A 21751-nucleotide genomic window follows, 5' to 3' on the forward strand; every position below is an offset into this window, starting at 1 on the left:
CGTCTTTATGATGTAAAACACAACGAAAGCATTCGTGGCGGCACTAGTAAACTTTCTGATTTCGAAACAGACACTTCATTTTAAGCTCATATTCAGGTATTGATCCGATCAACGTCTTAGGAGCACGCAGATACACAGTTATGTTCGCGTCGGAGTGACATTTTCTTTTTGTTTATTAAGCGAAGAAAAGTTACATTTTGCCCAATATTCTAACAGTAATTTCCTTTGTCAATTTCAGCCTGCGGAATTCCTGTACTTCACAAGAGAATCGTTCGGTGGGAATGAAGCCAGTCCCAACAAATGGGCGTGGATGGTAAGTGCGACGAAGAAATGAGGGATTCGCTTGAAGAAGGCCCAGCACGTTGGGAATGCGATAGGACTTGAAACATTTGAAATGCGTGCTATTTATCACTTCATTTCGCGACTTCGGTACAACAGCTGTGCAGTGTTACACATTGCGTCAAGTTAGCCATAGTTACTGGGACGATCCAAAGTTGAAAGGGTGCAATTCAGCAGCCCTCCCAGTGGATAAAGAGCGAGTGCAAAATATATCATTAAAGTTTCATTCGGAATAAAACGCCTCGTGACTCGCAACTTATGAGCAAAGGAAGATACATGAGTTCAGCAGCGGCAACTCTCTATTGATTGATTGATTCATTCATTCATTACTTCATTTATTGAGAGAATAACAGTGTTAATTGCCACGAAGAAACAAGTGCCCTATTTGAAATAGTGTAGAGATTGTTGAATATTTCTGACCCCCTGTGGCTCCTTAAAATACTCCCAAGGCGCAGCAGACGAGCGCTTTCGCATTGCGCTGCGCACTTTCGCATTGCGCTTTCGCACCCCGCTGTTGGAAATCGAATCCGTGACTTCATGCTCACGAGTACAATAGCATCGGCACTGCGCCATAGCGGCTTGTAAAGTGTGCTTTTTATTCGTGTGACCATTCGTGAGAGTTTCTAAGAAAGGGAGTTAAGCGGCCTAGACTTTGTAGAACCTTTCAACTATAGCATTTTAAATTGACTGTCTCACGAAGGAAGCTCTGTTTTGCTATATACATTGCCGTAGGCTGCCCTTCTGAGAAGAGACACAGGCGAGCTCTACTGCGGTGGAGCCCTCATCAGCAACAGATACGTCATCACGGCTGCCCACTGCACAGACGGGTAAGTTGCAGGAACATAGTAGGAAGCTACAGTTCTAAACGTTGTCGGGATCGCCGACTTGCCACTCATATCTGATCGGAAAGGTCAGTCAGCAGCAGCCGCCACGTGACGATGCCTCATTGATGGTCATGACAAAATGGTCACATGGTGGTCAGCGCATATCTTAACAAGCGTGGCAAACACGTCATAAGTCAACGCCGAGAAGGATCAGCGGGGCAGCTGCTTCGGGCCAGTGCGGCAATCGCGCGTTTTTGTGGCATGCGCCCCCGTCGGGGCGAAGGTTCATCGGCCACCGGACAGTGATGGTTGCAGAGAGCCTGGACAGTTGACAGTTGACAAGAACTTTATTAAAAGGTCCTGAGGAAAAAGATTGGGGGAAGTTTGTTTATTAGTGTAGACTTAATTTATTTTTCGCGCAGTCTATTATAATCTGTTAAGTTTGTTTAACATACAGCACCTCCTCTGTGACTGTCCCCGCTACAATGTGCAAAAAAAGGGCTCGCGACTGCGCTTGAAAAACTGGACGATCGCCCCTTGACAGTGCGCCCCTTGACAGTGGAAAAAAATTAGGACACTGGTCAAGACCGGTTGCGGCACTCAAGGCCCTAAGGGCTCTGCTGAAGTTCTTAAGGGCTTGTGAATTGTGCGACTGACTTTGAATGTTGTAGCGCGTAGGGTCGCGTTATTGTGCGGATTTTCCTTACTTCATTTTTGCTTGTTTTTTCTATCATCTTTTATTCCCTTTACCCCTTTCCCCTGCACTGGGTAGCCAGCCGGTACTTACACTGGCTAAACTCCCTGTCTTTCTTTCCGTTTCTTTCTCTCTCTTTGTTCGCGTCAGCCCCGATGCCTTTTCCTGGTGAGGACTACCACGGACTTTGCAAAGAAGTCAAGGCGCGTCAACATGCACTTGTGTGAAAGGGCGTAGACTATGCGCGAAGGTTTATATTGTGGCTACTAGTTCTAAAGTATAAGTGTTCGTCATTAGCGTGGCGGTTAAGCTAACATGAGAATGAAGGCCAGTTCAACATTTGTCTAAACTTTGTCCTTTTGCTTCTGACAAAACTTCCTTTACGCTTGTTTGTTGACGCGAAATACGTGTATAGTAATGACAGTTACTTTTCAGTTCAGAACCTCGCCGTGCTACTGTTTTCAGCCTACAAATATTGGTAATGTCAAAAAATGTTTTCCGTGCGGTGAGCTTTGCTATACAGATAACCATACACGTTGTATAGAATATGGGATTCCTGAGCTGCATAAAACCTAATAAAATACTTTAGGAGACTGTAATGTTACCTTTAAGTGTCGTTAATGGCACTAGCCCCTAGACCTTAGGTTAACGCACGTCATTCTCCTACCACACCCAGAGGAGCAACTGACGACGTGTCCTAACGTTCCGGCGGAGCGCGCGTTAGGACACACAATGTATGGCTCATACCCCCTTAAGCAATGGCTCATACCCCCGTAAACATGGCCTCCCCATTACGACGAACGCGTGAGCAGTGGCAAGAGGGTGTTCCACCAGCCAGCTGTGGAAGAAGACGACGACGCTCGAGCCATTGCTGAGGATGATAGTTAATGATCATAATGATGAGAAAGACCTGGAGGTTAATTGGTCCTTTCCATAAGTACGTGTTCTTTCTGGGGTTCTACGAGCCAAAACCAGTTCTGAGTATGACGCACGCCGTAGTGGAGGGCTGCGGAATAATTTTGACCACCTGGGGTTCTTTAACGTGCACTAGGCCCTTTCCTTAATTAAACTTATGCTCCTACATCATATCTATCCCATACAGCTCTTAACTTGAACGATTACCTCCTTTTAGATTGGTTTTTATTATTCTCACGGCTTCGGAGACACCTCAACTTCCGGTTGCCTGAGGCCGACTTCCGGTGTGCTCCTTAGAGAAATATAATGTCGTAGGCGCGAGTGCCGTAATATTCGAATATATATTACTCGTGGAGTCCAAGCTCTTTACTGATCCACTTGTTACTGCAAGGCATGTAAAAGCTATACTTAAGCTCAAAATTAATAACAAGCCGCAATCACCGCTCTTAGCGGAGTCGTGCTGAATCATAGCAAATTCCATGTAGCGAAATGTTAACGCAGACGTCGAACGAAGGAAACGTGGTTTATGTCTAGAAAACAAATACAAACTGAAGCACAGACATTAGGGAACACAGAGACTCCTCCTTTAGCGCCACGAGGATAAAGTTTTGCGGTTTCGTAATTGACATTTCGCAAAGCAATAACTATTAGCGCTGTCCTCTGAGAAGGCAGAAGATTCATTTAGCGTTGCAGTGTTAATGCTGTACGAGTATACAATGGCAGAAGCCTACTGTGAGCGTGTCATCACAACAGAAGCTCGCATAACATTCGCCATTCTTTCATGGTAATGATTCAGCACGTGGTAAATGTCACTGCTCGAATTGTACAAGCTGTGATAGAAGAGAGCATTGAAACTTTCCTCCCACGTGGTAATGGTTTGGCACTCGATGCATTAATAACGCTTGCATCTGCGCTGTTGGAAAACACACGTTCCTTTTCTATTCACGTTATCCACACTATTCTGGTCTATAATGCACTCAAACTGGCCACATCGGTCGTTTATCATTCTAGCCTGCGGCAGCATGGAAACGGTAGAGCCACGTTGTGGTTAGAGTAATGGAACCTATTGCTTAACATGGCGTTCGTTGCGTGCCTGGCATGAAAAGAAGTCGTCCCGTGATACGATCCATATCCGGATGTCTAGCCAGCCTGACGCCACTTTGTGACGTTTGTGTTCATGCAGTCCGAAAAAAAAAATCCGGGGAGGGATTGCGTATTCAGTTGCCGGTGTGTCCGAAACTGGCTTCCACTCATTCGTTTGCCTCTGGAAGAATGTAAACACATTATCCGGCGCTGACCGACCTTGAATGGAACACGCATGCGGAAAGAGCGCAATAGGCTTTGGGAGCGAAAAGTAGAAGCTAACAAAAGCGGGAAAATAACGACGCGCAGTCTGTAACGTTGTTTCGAGTGGCAAGGGAATGTTGAAAATGTCTTCGGCAGACACACAAAGAAGGAGACGCTTATGATACTTTAAGTGTAGTAGCTCACGACATGTTCTCGCTGTGAAGACGTCACTTGCCCTTTGCGAGCGTCATTCGATGAGCAAGAGCGACTAAAGCACAGGATGCACTCTTGAACTGGTGATTTCATAACGCCTTTGAAAACCATAGATGTATAAGTATGAAGAGGTACCAGGAGTCTAGTACGGGGTATTGTGTTATGTTTTCCGAATGCTGAATCACACGTGCAATCGACAAAAACACGGATTGCTGTAGTAGTCAGCCATGAGCAGAGAACTGAGCGTTATATTCGTATATTCGAACATTCGCATTCCCACGTGGCAAGTACAAGGCATTACGAGGTGACATTTTTTTTTCATGTTCATTGGTCGGCATTGAAGTGGGAAGGGGCAGGGGGGAATGTCAAATGAGTTAGCATGAAAAATAAAAAGCAACAAAGAACTACACGCACACTCATTTCTTTCCTTCGACGAAATGCTCGGAGGGTGGCCGCAAATTCTCCCAACATTCCCGTTGCTGTGAACGGATTGAATTGGCTCGATACATTCACCGACGCCGTTTAAGTAACTGAAGCACTCAAGCAATGTTAAGGCCAAGCTGTCGCTGTCTTTTTACTCGGGGCCTGTATTGAAAAGGCAGCAGGAAGCTGGCGCACGCCACAGCCGTCGCGTCCTCACCCACGACAATCTCTGACACGAACAGCGGGTGCCCGAAGGTCCATTAACGGTGAAACGCCCTTACGTTGAATTCTGCGGTTTGGCGTGCCCAAACGACGATGTGATTACGAGGCACGCCATAATGTTGTTAATTTCAACTGGAGTTGAAATTTTCAAATAGAGCAAACCACATGTTTGCTATTGGCCGGCCGCCTTTGCGAATTAAGTTATGTCCACAATCAGGATTAGCTTGCATCTGGTCTTACGAACTGCTCCAGACAGGACTTAAGCCGCCCTTCAGTGAAGAAAGGACCCTCATAGGGCGGGGACAAGTATATATATATATCAGTGAAGCGTTGAATCGCTGGATGCGGCGGTGAATCGCACTTCAATCATTAATCGAACAATTTGAGCTAGAATTGCCCGTACAAGGCACTTCTCGTAATAAAATCAGCACCATCGCTTGTCGAACAGGTACCGCAGTGCTACAGCTCTGCCGAGGGGGCCTAGGCCCCTCTAAACGATTGAGGGGGTACCGGGTACACCCGCCCCCCTTTCTCTCCTCCTCCCCCTTGAGTTTAAGCGCTGGTTTTAGAGTAAGAACGTGTTTCTGAACACGTTAGATTGATAGACTATTGCAAAACAAAGTGTCTACATGTTGCGGTATGAACAGTCGAAAACAGTACGCGATTCTTTATCGGTAACTAAGCAAGCGCACCCTCGATTGTCTTGAAGCGGGATCTGGCACAATTCTCAAGCCTAACGTGTTCACACGGTTCTGTCTGGTATTATACAATACCACAATTTCGCTTTCTGCACCGTCGCCTAATTTTTCCTTAAAAGGAAAAAAACATGTTCGCAGTTTCACTTGCCTTGTTCTGTATTCTCTGTACATGTCATAACATTCAGTCTACGCGTAGTATTACCATATCTTGTCAACTTTAGGCCCCTGTCGTCACCTTTCTAAAACTCAAAACAGCCGCATCAAAATTATGTGAGGCTGTGTGTGTCCTTGTGCGCGGGTCAAAGTGTGCTTTTATACGGCCACGAAAGACTGCAGTCATATTTAGGGCATTGCAAGTAGTGTTCCGAATAATTCCGATTAGGAAGCTTGTGCAAGAAAACATTGATGATTCATTTACTTGCAGCATGTATTTTCATAGTTTCAACTGTAGCGTAAAATCAAATCTATTAAGAGATGGCTGCTACAGCATTGCTGGCAACGTAATCTTGTCGACAATGCCTGCTGTTGAGGCGCTTTTACCAACATCTAGTGGTTGTCAGGTTTGCTATCATATTTCGTGCGCATTGTGACATGATTATTGCGCGAGCCGAATTACTTCAGAAAACACCTCGCTCAAGTGGCATAGTCGCCAGTGGAATCATTCCAGTAGTGGCTAAGAAACTAATGCAAATGCTAAATGTCAAGAATATTCAAGTTATATTTGAATACTTATCTACACCGCACGGCAAGCTCTTTGAAAAATAAAGTGAAAGGACTAGTTATTGTAAGCGCTCTGCCGTTCACCGGTAGACATGTTAAATTTTGTGCAATGCATTCTTTCCGCGTCTATGCTTTTCGTAAAATTGCTAGTTAGAAGCACATATTATTGATGCATACATTGTCTTTCCTTGCAGGCTGAAAGCCGCCAACATAACTATCAGACTAGGTGCCCACAACATCCAGGAACTATCGGTGAACGTGAAAGACTTTGAGGTGTCCCGCATTCGAGAGCACCGCGACTTCCAAAAGGACACGTTCATGAACGACATTGCAGTACTACGGCTCAAGCATACCGTCAAGTTCAACGAGTACATTCGGCCTGTCTGCCTACCTGAGCGTAGCGACGAAGACTACTTTGGAAAAACCGCCATTGCCACCGGCTGGGGAACGCAGACTTTTGGTGAGCATGGCTTCTGGAAAAGACAAGAGAACGTGTGTGTGCAGATAAGGAGGACCACATGCGATATTATTCTTCTAATTTTACTCCCGACCGCATGTTTTATTACTTAGTGCTTCCACAGACTCGCGATTCTCTTGCGTGTCTTATTTGACTCTGAGATCTGTAATCGAGCAAAGCATTACTTGAGATAGCATGTCCTCATGGGTGTTTGCGTTGGTCCGTGCATTCTTGTCTGAAGTCTCTTGGTGACAGAAGTGTAATCGCGCAGAACAGAAATGTGCACATATATCAGAACACAAATCTGCACACCGCAACCCGCCGAAAAAAAAATGTTTATTTCGAGAGCGGTGCATTGGAATTTTGGAGACAACAGCCATCATTCACCGAGTGCATGATAGATGGCGCCACAGTACCTCGATGCGCCGTACCAAGGCCTCTAATATCTGCGCACTACTAGCGCAATTTCTGTTTCGTTCCTGTAGCGGCGATTTATGATCAACAGCACGTGCTCTTGAACTAGCTCAGTTCAGCGTCACCGTGGGTATAAAAGCTGAACTCTTTATCGAGACTCCTTTCGTTTGTTGTTTTATCCACAGAGCCTGTAGTGCCTTATCGCCGAATTGGTTTGTGGTTAACTGTGCAGCAAACTTTCTGCATCATAGTAGTACGGAAACTACGCCATGGCCCGACGAGGTACCGCCCAACCTGCCCGCATCAGGCAAAATTATTAGCCAGTTTTCTCCGTATTCCCTTTCACAAAAACTGGATGTTTTAGACGTCTATTACTTTCATATTCGCTCTGCAGCAATATTCTAGCGTTGTCTTCGCGGTCTTCCGAGATTGGTTCTCGATATCCAAGGATGTCGAAGGCTCGCCATGTCATTGACTTGGATTGGCGTGGCTTCAAGCAGCACATGCAGGCACACGCTCTCCTTCTTTGGCAGCCCGCGCTTTTAATCGATTGAAAAATTATTTGACGTACACGTAAGCACGGACGGGTCGAAACACTTAATTTTATTAGATGGCAATGACGGGAAATAAACGCGGTCAGAAACGCACATCCGTCGTACTGGTGCTTCCTTAAAATTGGATAGAACGTACACTACAACCACGTGCACCACAGGCACTTTTTTTTGGTGTACAATCGCGTTCAATACAAGCCACAACATGCTCCCCGCGGTTGAAGGGGTCACCAGCACTGCACGGCGGCACCGACAAACTGAACATTATTATAAAAAATTACGGCAGAACTCGTCTCACGATGACTGTTGATGGTAATGCGAACAGCAATAGAGCAATGTAGTGTGACATTATATTCCTGAAGCCACATTTATTTAACATGTCTAGTGGTAATTATGAGACTTTCGTTGCTTCGGCTATATGCCACATACTCCGATATTGTCCCACTTTGCAATGGCACTTGCTTGTCAAGGTGGCCTATCAGCATGGAGGCATGACGACCATGCAGAAGGACTTGGTGTTGGGCAAGTTGATGTTTGCTGAACGACACGTTGTAGCGCAAATGCACTATTACACAGAAGACACTTGCGTCTGTGTAACTTCTGTGTAAATTGTGCCTTTGTGCTGCAATATATCGTTCAGCAAGGACCATGGAATGACGAAGAAGGAATGACATCAATCGAATGGCAAAAAGGCGTATGAGTACAATGGTACGACGACAATGACGTGTCGCTATTTCAATTATGGTGATGGTATAACGACGACATGAAGACAATGAGATGACGACGACTTTATGATGATGACGGCGATATGACGACAACAGGATGAAGAAGCGGGAATGACGGACGAGATAGCCCGACCAAAACGGCATGACGACGGTATGGCGACGAATGCATGATGACGATGCAGTAATGATGATGGCATGACAACGGCATGAAGACAATCGAATGACGACGAATCTATAATGAAAATGGCGTGACGATGACTGTTTCACGAAACCTGTGGGACGACTGTGATGTGACGACGACGGCATGACGAGAGTCGCATGACGAAGCTAGAATGTCGACGACGCAACGACCACGACAGCACCACGACCCCGTACACATACCTAGTGGCCCAAGCTATTAGACAATTGGACCATTGGTTCGAAGTGGGCTGGTCAAGCTGCATGTGAGCAGCTTTTTTCCCTCCGTCCTCCCATCTAATATGTATGATGGCAAATAAACTTATTATTATTATTATTTTTTATAAGTAGGAGTGACGGCAGCATGACGAGAGTAAAATCACGAAGCTGAAATGACTTTGATTGAACGACCACTACGACATCACTATGGCGGTGGGACAACGAATGCATGACGACTGTATCACGAGGATGTGGTGACGACGACGGCAAGACGAGTGTCGATGACAAAGCTGGAATGGTGGTGATGAAACGACCACGAAGGCCTCGCGACCACGAGCCCATGCCTAGAGGTCCAAGCTATTGACGACATGGGCCACTGGATCGGAATAGAAGGCTTGACAACGGCGGCATGAGGAGATAAGATATCACGAAGCGAGAATGATGACAATGGAACGACCACGACGCATCACAACATAGTGGCCCAAGCAGGTAGACAACCTGGACCATTGGGTTGGCGTAGGATAGATAGATAGATAGATAGATAGATAGATAGATAGATAGATAGATAGATAGACAGATAGATAGATAGATAGATAGATAGATAGATAGATAGATAGATAGATAGATAGATAGATAGATAGATAGATAGATAGATAGACAGATAGATAGATAGATAGATAGATAGATAGATAGATAGATAGATAGATAGATAGATAGATAGGCTCAGAACGGCTGAAGTAGAGAAAGAATGCTACTCGCATTAATAAACACTGCTCTACTGGCATTTAATAAACCAATTTTTCTTGTGTTGGCATCGCCATATGGTCGTTCATCCCCTCAGATCACGGGCAGTGTGTTGAGAAGGGCGCGTTGTTGCAGCGGTAACTGCGCAGACTGAGGCCATCGCCAACCAGGGGCTACTTACACAACTTGTTCTCACTGTTTCATTGTATCTTTATAGTACTCACCAGCCTTAGCTTCTGCTGACACGTAATTTGGTGCAGAAATGAAATAGCCCTGTACTTTTTTTTGGCTTCTATGCAAACTTACTCGCATATCAACAAGTGCCTTACGTGAGAGCATGTCACTAACTAATTATTGGCTGCAAGTGAGCGTTTCATTCCAGCCTCTTCGCCAGTGCTATGGCTTTGCGCTGCTGAACTCGGGGCCGTGGGTTTGACACCGGCCTCGGCGACCGCATTTTGATGGGAGCATAATGCAGAAACGCTCGTGTACCATGTTTTGAATGCACGTTATAAAGATATCTAGGTGGTCAAAATTAATCTGGAGCCCCACATTACGGAATGCCTCAATCAAATCGTGGTTCCGGCCCGTAAGTATCTAGAATCTACTCATTTAATTTACAGCCGCATTTCCTTCTTTTTCAAATCTCCATTTCATGTTCGCGATGGCCTCTTCAGCAGTCAGAGGTATACCAACAAGTGAACCTGCACGGCTATGCGTTTTCACTAGAGAGTACTTGCTGACAGTTTTGCTCATATAAACAACCTCCGGCAATCATTTTTTTTCCCTAGGAACCATTCTTTACGTGAACCGCTATACCTAAAACGTAACGGCAGCGTATATTCAACGAAGTGTTCTCGTCCTATACAGCAGCAATGTGTGCTTCATTTTCCGGACAATAAAAGGTAGGCGGGAAGGAAGTCAGAACAAGGGCTAAAGAAAAGCCACGGCTTCGTAACATTTTAAAGCAGTGTTTGCCAAAGACTGCCATTTCAGGGCCCATTAAAAATGTAAAGCTTTGTGTCGCACCAGTTTCTTGAATAAGCCTTCTGTGCCGACGTCGAGAACGATGACTTTTCACGTATCATATTTACCCACATCACATTTCACCACTGTTTAAGGCATTCAAGGGGCAGTATTTTGGTCCTCCTTTACTAAGTGTGTTCAGAACGTCATGAGGACTCCTTTGTTTGAAGGACGACAATGTGGCTCCTGTAGAGCCGATTACAGGTTCACTGATGACAGTCTATCACTTGCCTATGGTTATCGGTATGATTATTTCAAGAAGCTTCGTCATTTTTCCACAGTGATAAGTGTTAAGGATTCTTGCTTGGCTCAAACAGATGTGTGGATTTGGATGCGACTGACATCAGCCGCGGCTACATTTAATGTAGTCAATGATTTTGTTTAGGTTAAGGTCTGCTTGCGATGTTATATGTAGTAGTGTCAGTATTGGGGAGTTAAATTCACAAAACAATGAAGATTTTGAGACAGTGCACAGGGCTATTACAATGTTTACCACAGGCCAAGTATTTGTCGTATCGTGATGACAGGCGAACCAGTGCTTCGGGCAAGATTCACTTCGGGCGGAGAATCTTGTTTTTAGCCCTACTAAAAATGAAGAGGACGATAAAGTTCCAACTATGCTTCATCGGTATTACGGGGCCAGAAGCAAGAAGGGGCTTTAAGAGGACCCAGCCACGTGACGCGGCCAGGCTTTTTTTGTGGGGTTCTAGTTTTTTTTTTCTGCCTCTATAGTTCTGGTAATAAATAACTTCTGATACTTGTCCATGCTAATGTTCTACCGTTGGCGCTATAGTCATTTTGGTCACTGTATTCTGTAAACCAAACAGTGAGATAGTTGTTTCTTTTTCCTCTTAACTTTCTAAAGACATTCATCATCACGTACACACACAATGTGAGCTTACCCTTACACTCGCATAAATTTCCGGCATCGCACAGGTCGCATATTTTCTTGGCGACTCCACTGATGTGATTGACCTCTTGTGCGGTATTGTAGCAGACAATCACATTTCAGTAGCCGAGACCTGACAGCTGTGCTACTCTAAGTAATACAACGGTAGCTGTAGCATCAACCATTCTACTGAGTTTTGAACTATCGGCTTCTAGATGGCTTACGAAGGGCATGGGCAATCTTCTTTGCCTAATTTCTGACAGTACATATTTTTTTCTATTACTATTCCTTTAACACGAGTTATCCTTGTCAGCTACTACGGAAATTATTTCGTGGCAAATTGACAGTTCTAATGTATTTAATAAGAAAGATAGCCCCCAAGAGTGCCAAATTGTTTTGTGTTTTAATTAATTTTGTATTCTTCGCAGCTGCTTTGATTCCATAAGTAGTCGCTATGGTGGTCGTTATGGCTTGTTGATTCTATAATAGTGTGAAACATGACATAAATTACAACAATAATGCTTTGGCGTTTGTTGGGGAATATATTTGTCTTAGCTACATACTACAGAGTTCTGGCAAGACAGATATCGAATAATATAAGAGTGTTATAAGTTGGAAAGACAGTGAGGTGCCCAAAACTGTTCATCATTGACAATAGACAAGGACGTTGAAAATGTACACTTACCGCAGGTGGCCCTTACAGTGACATTCTGCGTGAGGTGAAGCTCGTCGTCTGGAACAACACCGAATGTAACGACCGGTTTGCGCAACCAATCACTGAGGTGTTTCTCTGCGCTGGACCGAAGCGAAGGGAAGGGGATGCCTGTCAGGTGAGCATAGAGCACAACTTTGATACAGCAATTTGTGTATGATAAAGCCCTTGGTAAAGTTTGCCACATTTTTTAGACGACCTTCAATTTTGTGGGAGTAGTTGGTGTTGTCCATGCAATAGCTTGCTGTTTTGCGTCAGGCATCAGGACGTAACTACAAGAATGAAAACTTCAACAAATTTTCCAACTCCGAACTTATTTTCTGCAACACCATCAGGCCCTTGGACGCCGCCATCTTGCTTGAATGCTCCTCAAATAATGTCGCAATTTTCTCAAAACCATGTACTCGTAATGCACAGAACGTTGTCTTCGTTCTCGACAGTTTTCTGCAAGGAGTGCCTGCCATAATGCATGCCCAAACGCCGCCACTCAGAGTCTGCGTGGTGCACGAAACACCTTGCAAATTGCCAAGCCAGAGTGTTCCGCGATAGCTCAGTGGTTAGCGCGTCTGGCATCTAGCTGCACACTGCCACAGGGCTGCCAGTTGAAGCCCTAAAGGTGGTTTTAGTTTTAGTAGCGAAGCTTAGTTTTTCTTTGTCTTTATTTGAGAATAAAGCTGATAGTGGAAATGTGAGAGGGTAGACAACGATGACGACGGCGCAAACGAAAGCATGATGGATGGACGTAGCAAAAAAAGTTTTGTACTTAGAAGCGTTGTCGCACTAAAAGACACATAGAAGAAAGGAAACGGAGGGGTCCGATCTTTATTAGTGCCAGTCACCAGAAGCCAAGAAACAACGACGCGTTATTTGTTGGCTATGGGGGCATATGGGGAAGAAACTTGTAGGTTAACAAAGAAGCTCGAGAACAAGTTAAGGACCGCACGAAGAGCGCTGAACGAAAAATATTAGGTCTAACGTTAAGAGACAGGAAGAGAGCGGTGTGGATCAGAGAACAAACTGGGATAGCCGATATTCTAGCTGACATTAAGCGGGAAAAGTGGGGCTGGGTAGGCCATGTCATGCGTAGGATGGATAACCGGTGAACCATTAGAGTTATGAACGGATACCAAGAGAAGGGAAGCGCAGTCGAGGACGGCAGAAAACTAGGTGCAGTGATGAAGTTAGGAAATTCGCTGGTGCAAGTTGGAATCAGCTAGCGCAAGACTGGGGTAATTGGAGATCGCAGGGAGAGGCCTTCGCCCTGCAGTGGACATAAATGTAGGCTGATGATGATGATGATGATGATGATAAAAGACAGGGGGAAAGATTTTGTGCCACGAATAGCGAACCCAGTTTTAAGTGTCTAATAAAATGTAAATGCGCCCTTTTAACACGGAATTCGAGGCACGAGAAGCCACAAACTGACAATCATATTCTTATCGAATCATCGTAGACTTGCTATCTGGGATCTAAAATTTTCATCGGTGCTCGAAATCCCCGCAGCGGGGCTGTTCATATTGTTACGGCGAGGAAACTTTCTTGGGCGTGCTTCAGCTAATTGAGAGAAAAACGAACAAGTGCTTATTTTTTCATGCCGCGCGTATTAGACATTCCGCAGAAGTTGCAAGACAGTGCCGTAGGTTACGGGAAATGTCACGGTGAATACTTAACGGCAGCCTAAAAAAATCACAGCATATCCACGGGGTGAATGATGATGAGTGGGCGAAGCTCCGGAGGGAATCATCGGATCTCCCGCTTACGGGGACGCTAGCACAAACGCGTTAGAAACGTGCAGTACTCTCTAGTAAGGGGGAGCGGCCACAGCGTCTTACGCAGCCATTTACACATGCCGGAACGTGCACCGCGTTTGCCGACGCCATCACATGACTGCTGAGAGAGTATACCCCCTGTATTCATAAACGCTCCTCGACTTGAACTTGACTTGCCACCGCTTTGGGCAGCGCGTTCGAAACGCGTTGAAGGTAAGGCGGAGAGGCCACAGCGTCTTACACCAGCTTCTTATACGGGCCGTAACGCGCTAGCACAAACGCGTTAGAAACGCGCTAGAAACGCGGCCTTTCGTTAATGTTGGGTATTTATTGCCATCGTGGTGCGTGTGTCCATGTCCGCTTCGTGGCGTAGTGGGCTAATGCCGCGCGCTCGGAAGCGAGGGGTCCCTGGTTCGATTCCGCGCTACGGACATAACTTCCGAATTTTTTTTCTCATTTTTCTCAGACTGGTTACACACTACTGGTTACACACTACTACTACGACGACGGGGACGGAACGGGTGCCGCTATAAGGAGCTTGGCCCCTAAAAGACGTTGCTCGAGAAGTAGCGCCTGCAAACGCGAATGCCACCTTAAAGTCCTCCTGAACATCGCACGTCACGAACATTCCCTCATAGTCATAAAATGAAAACCACCTGTAGGGCACATTATGCCTTACCTGTGGCTTCGAAGTTACATTAACATGAATAAAATGCCTCAGAAAGACTGCCCAGCGTTTCGTTTGATGGGCATATGCCTGATCTCGCAAGTGAAGCCACGAGGCAGACGATGGTCACAATCAGGGCCAAATGTACGCAACAGTTCATACCAGTGCAATGCATCATTCCCAGAAAGCGTGGTGCACGTCCCAAATTTGAGAAAGAGCCGCCGTGAGAAAACACGTTACCGCCAAAGTCAGACACAAAGCATCGTAGCATTTAAATTGCAGACTAGTAGTTCCAATGCCTGCAACGTCCATTTAGGTCAGAAAGAAAAGCCAGGACCCTTCTTTGCTGTTCTAGTGGACGGTCGTACAAATCATAGTGATGCAGAGCGCTCATCGCAGCCACACACTTCGCTGGGGCTGTGAACGATTTCATTGCTCAAGGTACAATACGCAAATGAGTTTGTATGCAAAGTGAATAAAATGTTCACTTCGAAGCTTTTTGAGGAACCGTTGTGAGTTTGCTTTATAGCCCCATGCATGCTGCTATTCATCATCATCATCATCATCGTCGTCATAATCAGCCTATCCATAAGTCCATTGTAGGGCGAAGGATCTCCAATTATCCCCGTCTTGCTCTAGCTGATTCTAACTTGCGCCTGCAAATTTTGTAATTTCATCAAACCGCGTAGTTTTCTGCCGTCCTCGACTGCGCTTCCCTTGCCTTGGCTCCCATTCTGTAACTTTTGTGGTCCACCGCTTATCTACCCCAAACATTACATGGCCTGCCCAGCTCCACTTTTATGTCTGGCGCCACTCCCTGACATAAAAGAGTGGCGCCTGACGCCGCAAAAAAATTGTCGAGTGCCAGTGGGGCTATACTAGTCCAGGTGCCCACTAAGAAATGCCCACTAAGCTTCAACAAAGCCACTCCCTCACCAGAACAGGAACTGGCCTCCCAGTACTCGGCTACTACCTCTCTCATGACTCCTGCGATTAAACCATGACCCTCAGTCCCCAACGGCTGCGGAGCACCTGATCAAGGCGGTGGTCAGACCTGCGACGCGGCATAGGGTCCGCTAAGAATCTTTCGATCCGAACAGGCCGCCACTGGAAACTGAACTTGGCAATATTTGACACGCGAACGCTCTCGAGTGATGCTAGCTTAGCTGACCTCTTAGAGGAATTATGAGGCATTGCCCGGAATATTATTGGCCTTAGTGAGGTTAGAACTTGTGAGGCTTAAACAGTGCTGACTAACGGCCACGTCTTCTCCTACAGAGTTCTCCCAGATAAGAAAGAATACGGGGAAGAATTTCTAATTCATAAGCACATAGTGGCCAATATTTATGAATTCCACAGCACTAATGAGAGGTTACGAATCATCGTAATAAAGCTGAATAGGAGGTATAGATTAAAGGTAGTACAAGCCTACGCTCCAACCTCAAGGCATGATGATGAAGAAATAGAATATGGCGAATCAGTTCTGTGGAATTCCGCAAGGAGGTTAAAGGTTCACAAAAGCGAACATTGACATCCTCTCGTACTTAGTGCGAAGTTGCAAAGGAAACCCACACGGGTTTCTAAGGAACAAAACTTAGTAGTTGAAGCTACGAAGCTTTGTTTCTGAGAAACCCGTGTGGGTTTCCATTGTAGCTTCGTGATAAGCACGGGTGGATGTCAATCTTTCCTTTCAGAAAATGAATAGTTTTATGAAGATGTTGAAGTGAGAAAGGTGCAAACTCAGCATGCTGTAGACATAGGCGGCTTCAATGCAAAAGTGGGGGGAAAGCAGGCTGCGGAACAAGCGATTGGCAACTGCGGCATTGATTCTAGCAGCGCTAATAGGTAGAATTCGCGGAAAGAATTAGGCTCCGAATAATGAATACCTTCTTCAGGATGTGCAGTAGCAGGAAGTGGAGATGGAAAAGCCCTACTGTTGCTCTTCGGTGGGTGTAAACATATTCTTTCTCGAAAACACGTATTGTAGCTGAACAGAGGGCTCACAAATGGACGATTCTTTACGGCTTCCCCTCTCTACGTTTTTCTTCCTCCCTTCACTATGTCACATGGACATGTTTGTCCAATATTCTTGAGCGCAACTCTTTACCGCTCCTTCCGCCGAAGCTATATGCTCATTCATTGGTTCAGTGATTCAAGATGTAAAGTATAATTCGACCTCGACCTGTCATTTGTCTGCAGCCTTGTTATTTCAGTTTTGATTGACCGGTGGATTATGGGGACCTCTGCTGTTTTTGCCAACTTTTTATCACCACGCGTGGTGTTCTGACCACACGCAGCCGGCTCATCCGTCTAGTCACCCTTTGTTGACAGACATTTGCTGCTCGTCATGACAGTATTTCTGATAAGCGCTGTGCATTGTGTACTAACATGTAAAATAACCAACTGGGGAATAAGCATTAGGGACCGTGCGAGGCCCCTCAATGGCGCCGCAACTGTAGCAACTTAGCAAACGGGAGCGCGCATTCACGTTTCACACGGATGTACTACAACATTGTCACGCCTTTATCACGCCTTTTTCTACGTGCGCTTGGGCTACTGTCTCTCAAAGTAGTGTGGTAAATTCCATCGCTCTAAGTCGCTCTTTCTTTTACCTTTCGTATTATTGTAGTTAAGAAGCAAAAGTGATGTGATGCAGCAAAATGTCTTTTTGCAGAAGCAATCCACCGAATGATGTTTGCATTAGACATAAAGTTTGTACATTGTTTAACAAATGTTCATTTAATCGAAGATGTACGTGTTAAATTCCCTGCTGTGAAATGCATTTTTTATTTTTTCAAGAAATGAATCGTTTCAGCGGTGTGCAACAGAGACCATGAACATCCTATAGAAACGTGCGGTAAAAGTTCTGAAAGATGCCTTGGAAAATGGCGAGGTTAATGTCAATTCAGGAGAGTGCTGCATGTCTATTAGAACAACAGTAACAGCGTATGTCAGTATTTCTGCGCTAGACGTCACTGACTTTCACATAGACACGGTGGTAAAGAAAGCACAAGGCTTGTTCATGCCACGCTAGAATTGTCCTAGAATCGCGTGCATTGAGAATGAATTTGCAATAACTACCACCTACAATATGGGTGTAAATAATTCAACATGTAATAGGCACCAACCAGTCTGTAAATCACAATGCACAGTCACAACGGTATTGTCAGTATATTGTTACGGGGAAACAGAGGTTTAAATTATAGTTACAGAATATTTACAACTGGCACACAAGGCATACAAGATGCAAAACCAGTCCGCGCGACATCAGAGAGCGTCGTCGTCTTCTGTGTTATCCTCAGCGTTGCTTTGAGCATTGCTTGGTAACATGACCTCCGTCGGCGATGGCGCCGTCCCGGTGCTTGCTAGATCGTCCGAGTGGTATCGCTTAAGGCGTGTGACGTGGACGACATCGGTTGAAGATCGAGACGTGGTGGAATCGAGGGGCGTGATTTCATATGTGATGTCGGTCACTTGGCGCAAGACCCGGTACGGGTCGGAGTAAGGCGAAATCAACTTTTCGCAAAGGCCAACTCGCCGTGACGGTGCCCAAAAAAGGACCATATCATCAGGGTAGAAGTAGGCATCACTGTGGTGGGCATCATAGAAGCGTCGTTGCTTTTCCTGCGAAGCGGTAAGGCGCAGGCGTGCAATCTGGCGGGCCTCGACAGCTCGTAAGATCGCTTCACGGGCGTATTCTGACGACGAGTCAAGAACAGCGGGAAGCAATGTGTCAAATGGCAGCGTAGGATTTCTTCCGTACAAGATATAAAACGGGGAAAAATCCGCAGAGTCATGTCGGGAGGAATTATAGGCAAATGTTACGAAGGGCAAAGCGGCGTCCCAGTCATGATGGTCGGCGGAAACGTACATAGCAAGCATGTCAATGATAGTTCTGTTAAGACGCTCTGTGAGGCCGTTGGTCTGAGTGTACTACGCCGTTGTCAACTCGCGTTTTGTAGAGCAGGAGTGCACGAGGTCCTGGACAACCTTCGATATGAAATAGCGGCGCCGGTCTGTGAGGAGCTGTCGAGGAGCGCCGTGGTGAAGGATAACGTCTTCGAGCAGGAAGTCGGCAACGTAGGTTGCACAGCTGGTTGGAAGCGCCCGAGTGATCGCGTACCGGGTCGTGTAGTCGGTAGCGACTGCTATCGACTTATTTCCCATGACAGAGAGCGGGAAAGGGCCAAGAAGGTCAAGACCAACCCTTAAGAATGGCTCCGATGGTACGTCAAGGGGTTGAAGGCGGCCAGCTGGGAGTACTGCTGGTTTCTTTCGGCGCTGGCATTTTTCACAGGAAACGACGTAACGGCAGACGAAACGGTAAATGCCGGGCCAAAAGAAGCGATGTCTAACAGGTGACCGGCGGTAGCAGTGTCATGTAGTTGCGTGAGCACAGTTTGACGCATGTGTGTAGGAATGATCAAGAGCAGTTCAGGACCGTCAGGGTGCATGTTGTAGCGGTACAATACGCCATCCTGCAGCAAAAACGTATGCAGAGAAGGGGAAGGTGTTTCAGAAGTCAGCCGATGAATGACGTCTCGCAAGTAGGGGTCACGATGTTGTTCATTTCCGATATTCTGAAACGCCGTAAGCGACAGCACGCAGGTATACTCGCAACTGTCGGGAAGCTCTGGTGGGTCTACTGGATGGCGCGACAAGGAATCAGCATTTTCATGCAATCGGCCGCTCTTATGCACAACTGTGTAGGAGTATTCTTCGAGTCGTAGAGCCCACCGTCCGAGACGACCAGTAGGATCCTTTAGGGATGAAAGCCAGCATAAGGCATTATGGTCTGTAATAACTGTGAACGCGGGCCGTACAAGTAGGGGCGAAATTTACCCATTGCCCAAACGAGGGCAAGGCATTCGCGTTCAGTAATGGAAACTTGGGACAGAAAACGGCTAGTGTACGCAATAACACGGTCGGAACCTTGCGGGCGCTGAGCCAAAACAGCGCCGATTCCATGACCGCTGGCATCGGTTCAAAATTCCGTTGGAACGGTCACGTCAAAATGGGCTAGAACTTTTGGTGAAGTTAGCCGTACGATAAGCTCAGCGAACGCAGTAGCTTGTTACGGGCCCCAGACAAAAACCGCGTCTTTCTTGAGAAGTTCTGTGAGAGGACGTGCAACGTTAGTGAAATTGCGTACGAACCGGCGGAAGTATGAGCAGAGGCCCACAAAGCTTCGAACATCGGTGGCACAAGTCGGCACGGGTAAATTCTTGACGGTGCGAACTTTCTCTGGATCGGGGCGGACGTCGGAAGAATCGACGTGGTGTCCGAGCACAGTTAGTTGCTGGCGGATGAAGTGGCATTTTCATGAATTAAGCTGAAGCCCAGCCTTGCGGAAAACAGAAATAATTGTCGAAAGACGCTCAAGGTGCGTGCCAAAAGTTGGTGAAAAGACAATAACGTCATCGAGGTAGCACAGGCAGATTGATCACTTAAAACCAGTGAAGGAGAGCGTCCATCATACGTTCAAATGTAACCGGGGCTTCACATAACCAGAATGGCATCACTTTAAACTGATAGAGGCCATCAGGTATAATAAACGCGGTCTTTTCACGGTCAGTGTCGTCAACTGCAATCTGCCAGTACCCGGAGCGAAGGCCTATCGATGAAAAATATTTTGCACCATGTGAACAATCGAGGGCGTCATCTATCCGCGGCAGGGGATACACGTCTTTTTTTTTTGTTACTTTGTTGAGATGACGATAGTCGACGCAGAAGTGCCAGCTGTCATCTTTCTTTCGCACGAGCACGACCGGAGAAGCCTAAAGGCTGCTAGAAAGCTCAATGATAACTCGGGCAAGCATCTTGTCGGCTTCCTTCTGTATGACTTGGCGCACAGTAGGGGAGACGCGGTAGGGCCGTCGGTGTATCGGGCTAGCGTCGCCGGTGTGTATTCGATGTTTCACAACAGACGTTTGACTCAGTGGCCGGTGAGCGAGATCGAAAATGTCCCGGTACGAGGCGAGAAGGCATCGAAGTGCGTCCGCATGGTGGGCCGGAAGGTCAGGAGTGATCATTGTCGCGAGAAGTTCTAAATCTTGGGTTGTAGGGCACGAACCAGCAGGGGTATACGGCGCAGTATCACCAGATAAAGCAGAAATATGGTAATCGGACGCCGGGGCCAAGGTTGCGAGAGATATGCCCCGAGGTAGCACTTGAGAACAGAGGCCAAAATTCACTACAGGAAGACAGGTGGCATTGTCTTTTATGCGTACAACCGTGTGGGGAAATGCGGCGTCCTGTGACAGGAGGATGGTGGCTTTGGGTAACAGGACGCAATCACCGTCGGCGACAGGTGGATCGGGTGAAGTGGCAATATAGGTCACGGCTTGGCGAGGTAGGCGAACGTAATCGGTGGAACATAGTCGACTGGACGTAGGATCAGGAGGGTCAACGGCATATGATAGGGCGAGTAGAACAACACACGCAGAGCAGTCAATAATGGCCGAATGTGCTGACAGAAAATCAAGGCGTAAGATGATTTCGTGTGGGCACTGCTCCAAGACATAAAACAAAACAGACGTGTGGTGTGCGACTAAAGTGACACGGGCGGCGCACATCCCAGTGACAGCTGGAGTTCCACCGTCGGCTACGTGGACAACGGCGAGCGGAGCAGGGGTTAGGAAGTCCTTTCTTTTAGGCGCGTACGGAGGTTCGAGTTCATAACCGATATGTGTGCTTCTGTGTCAATAAGTGCTGTTACAGGTATACCGTCCACGTCCACGTTGATGAGGTTTTGATGGCCAGGCAATGTAGGCAGAGGGGATTTCGGGTCGGGTTGTCATGGCAGGCTCACCTCTCGGAGCTGCACCCGTTAGTTTTCCGAGGAGCGGCGGGAGTAAGAAGGCGACGGAGAGCGACGAGGCAGAGGCGAGTTTGAAAGACGTGGGCATGGCGAAGGGGAACGGTTTGGTCGTGCGGGCAGAGGTGTTGGCGCGTTGTCTTCTTCAATGTGTGTCGGCGTGCGGGGACTGCCAGGCGGGCGCCGGGTACTTCGATAGCTCGGCCAAGGCTTCGAGTTCCAAGAACTACGACAGTGGCAAGAAATATG

At 46.7% G+C, this 21751-nt stretch overlaps 1 protein-coding gene across 5 annotated transcripts in view; it reads left to right on the forward strand.

Annotated features, from left to right (window-relative positions):
- LOC119456602 (proclotting enzyme-like) overlaps window positions 1–21751 on the forward strand; it is a 34763-nt gene that overhangs the window by 11476 nt on the left and 1536 nt on the right. For 4 of the 5 annotated variants that reach the window (XM_049668741.1, XM_049668738.1, XM_037718431.2 and 1 more), the window contains 2 exons: window positions 239–313; window positions 1072–1171. In XM_049668741.1, coding sequence (XP_049524698.1) covers window positions 239–285 — 47 coding nt within the window. In that variant the 3' untranslated portion in view covers window positions 286–313; window positions 1072–1171. Of the gene's footprint in view, window positions 1–238; window positions 314–1071; window positions 1172–6529; window positions 6796–12227; window positions 12368–21751 lie in introns of those variants that run through there. The other variant, XM_049668742.1, reaches the window with a different exon arrangement.

This window comes from Dermacentor silvarum, chromosome 6, assembly GCF_013339745.2.
Source record: "Dermacentor silvarum isolate Dsil-2018 chromosome 6, BIME_Dsil_1.4, whole genome shotgun sequence".
Lineage (NCBI taxonomy): Eukaryota > Metazoa > Arthropoda > Arachnida > Ixodida > Ixodidae > Dermacentor > Dermacentor silvarum.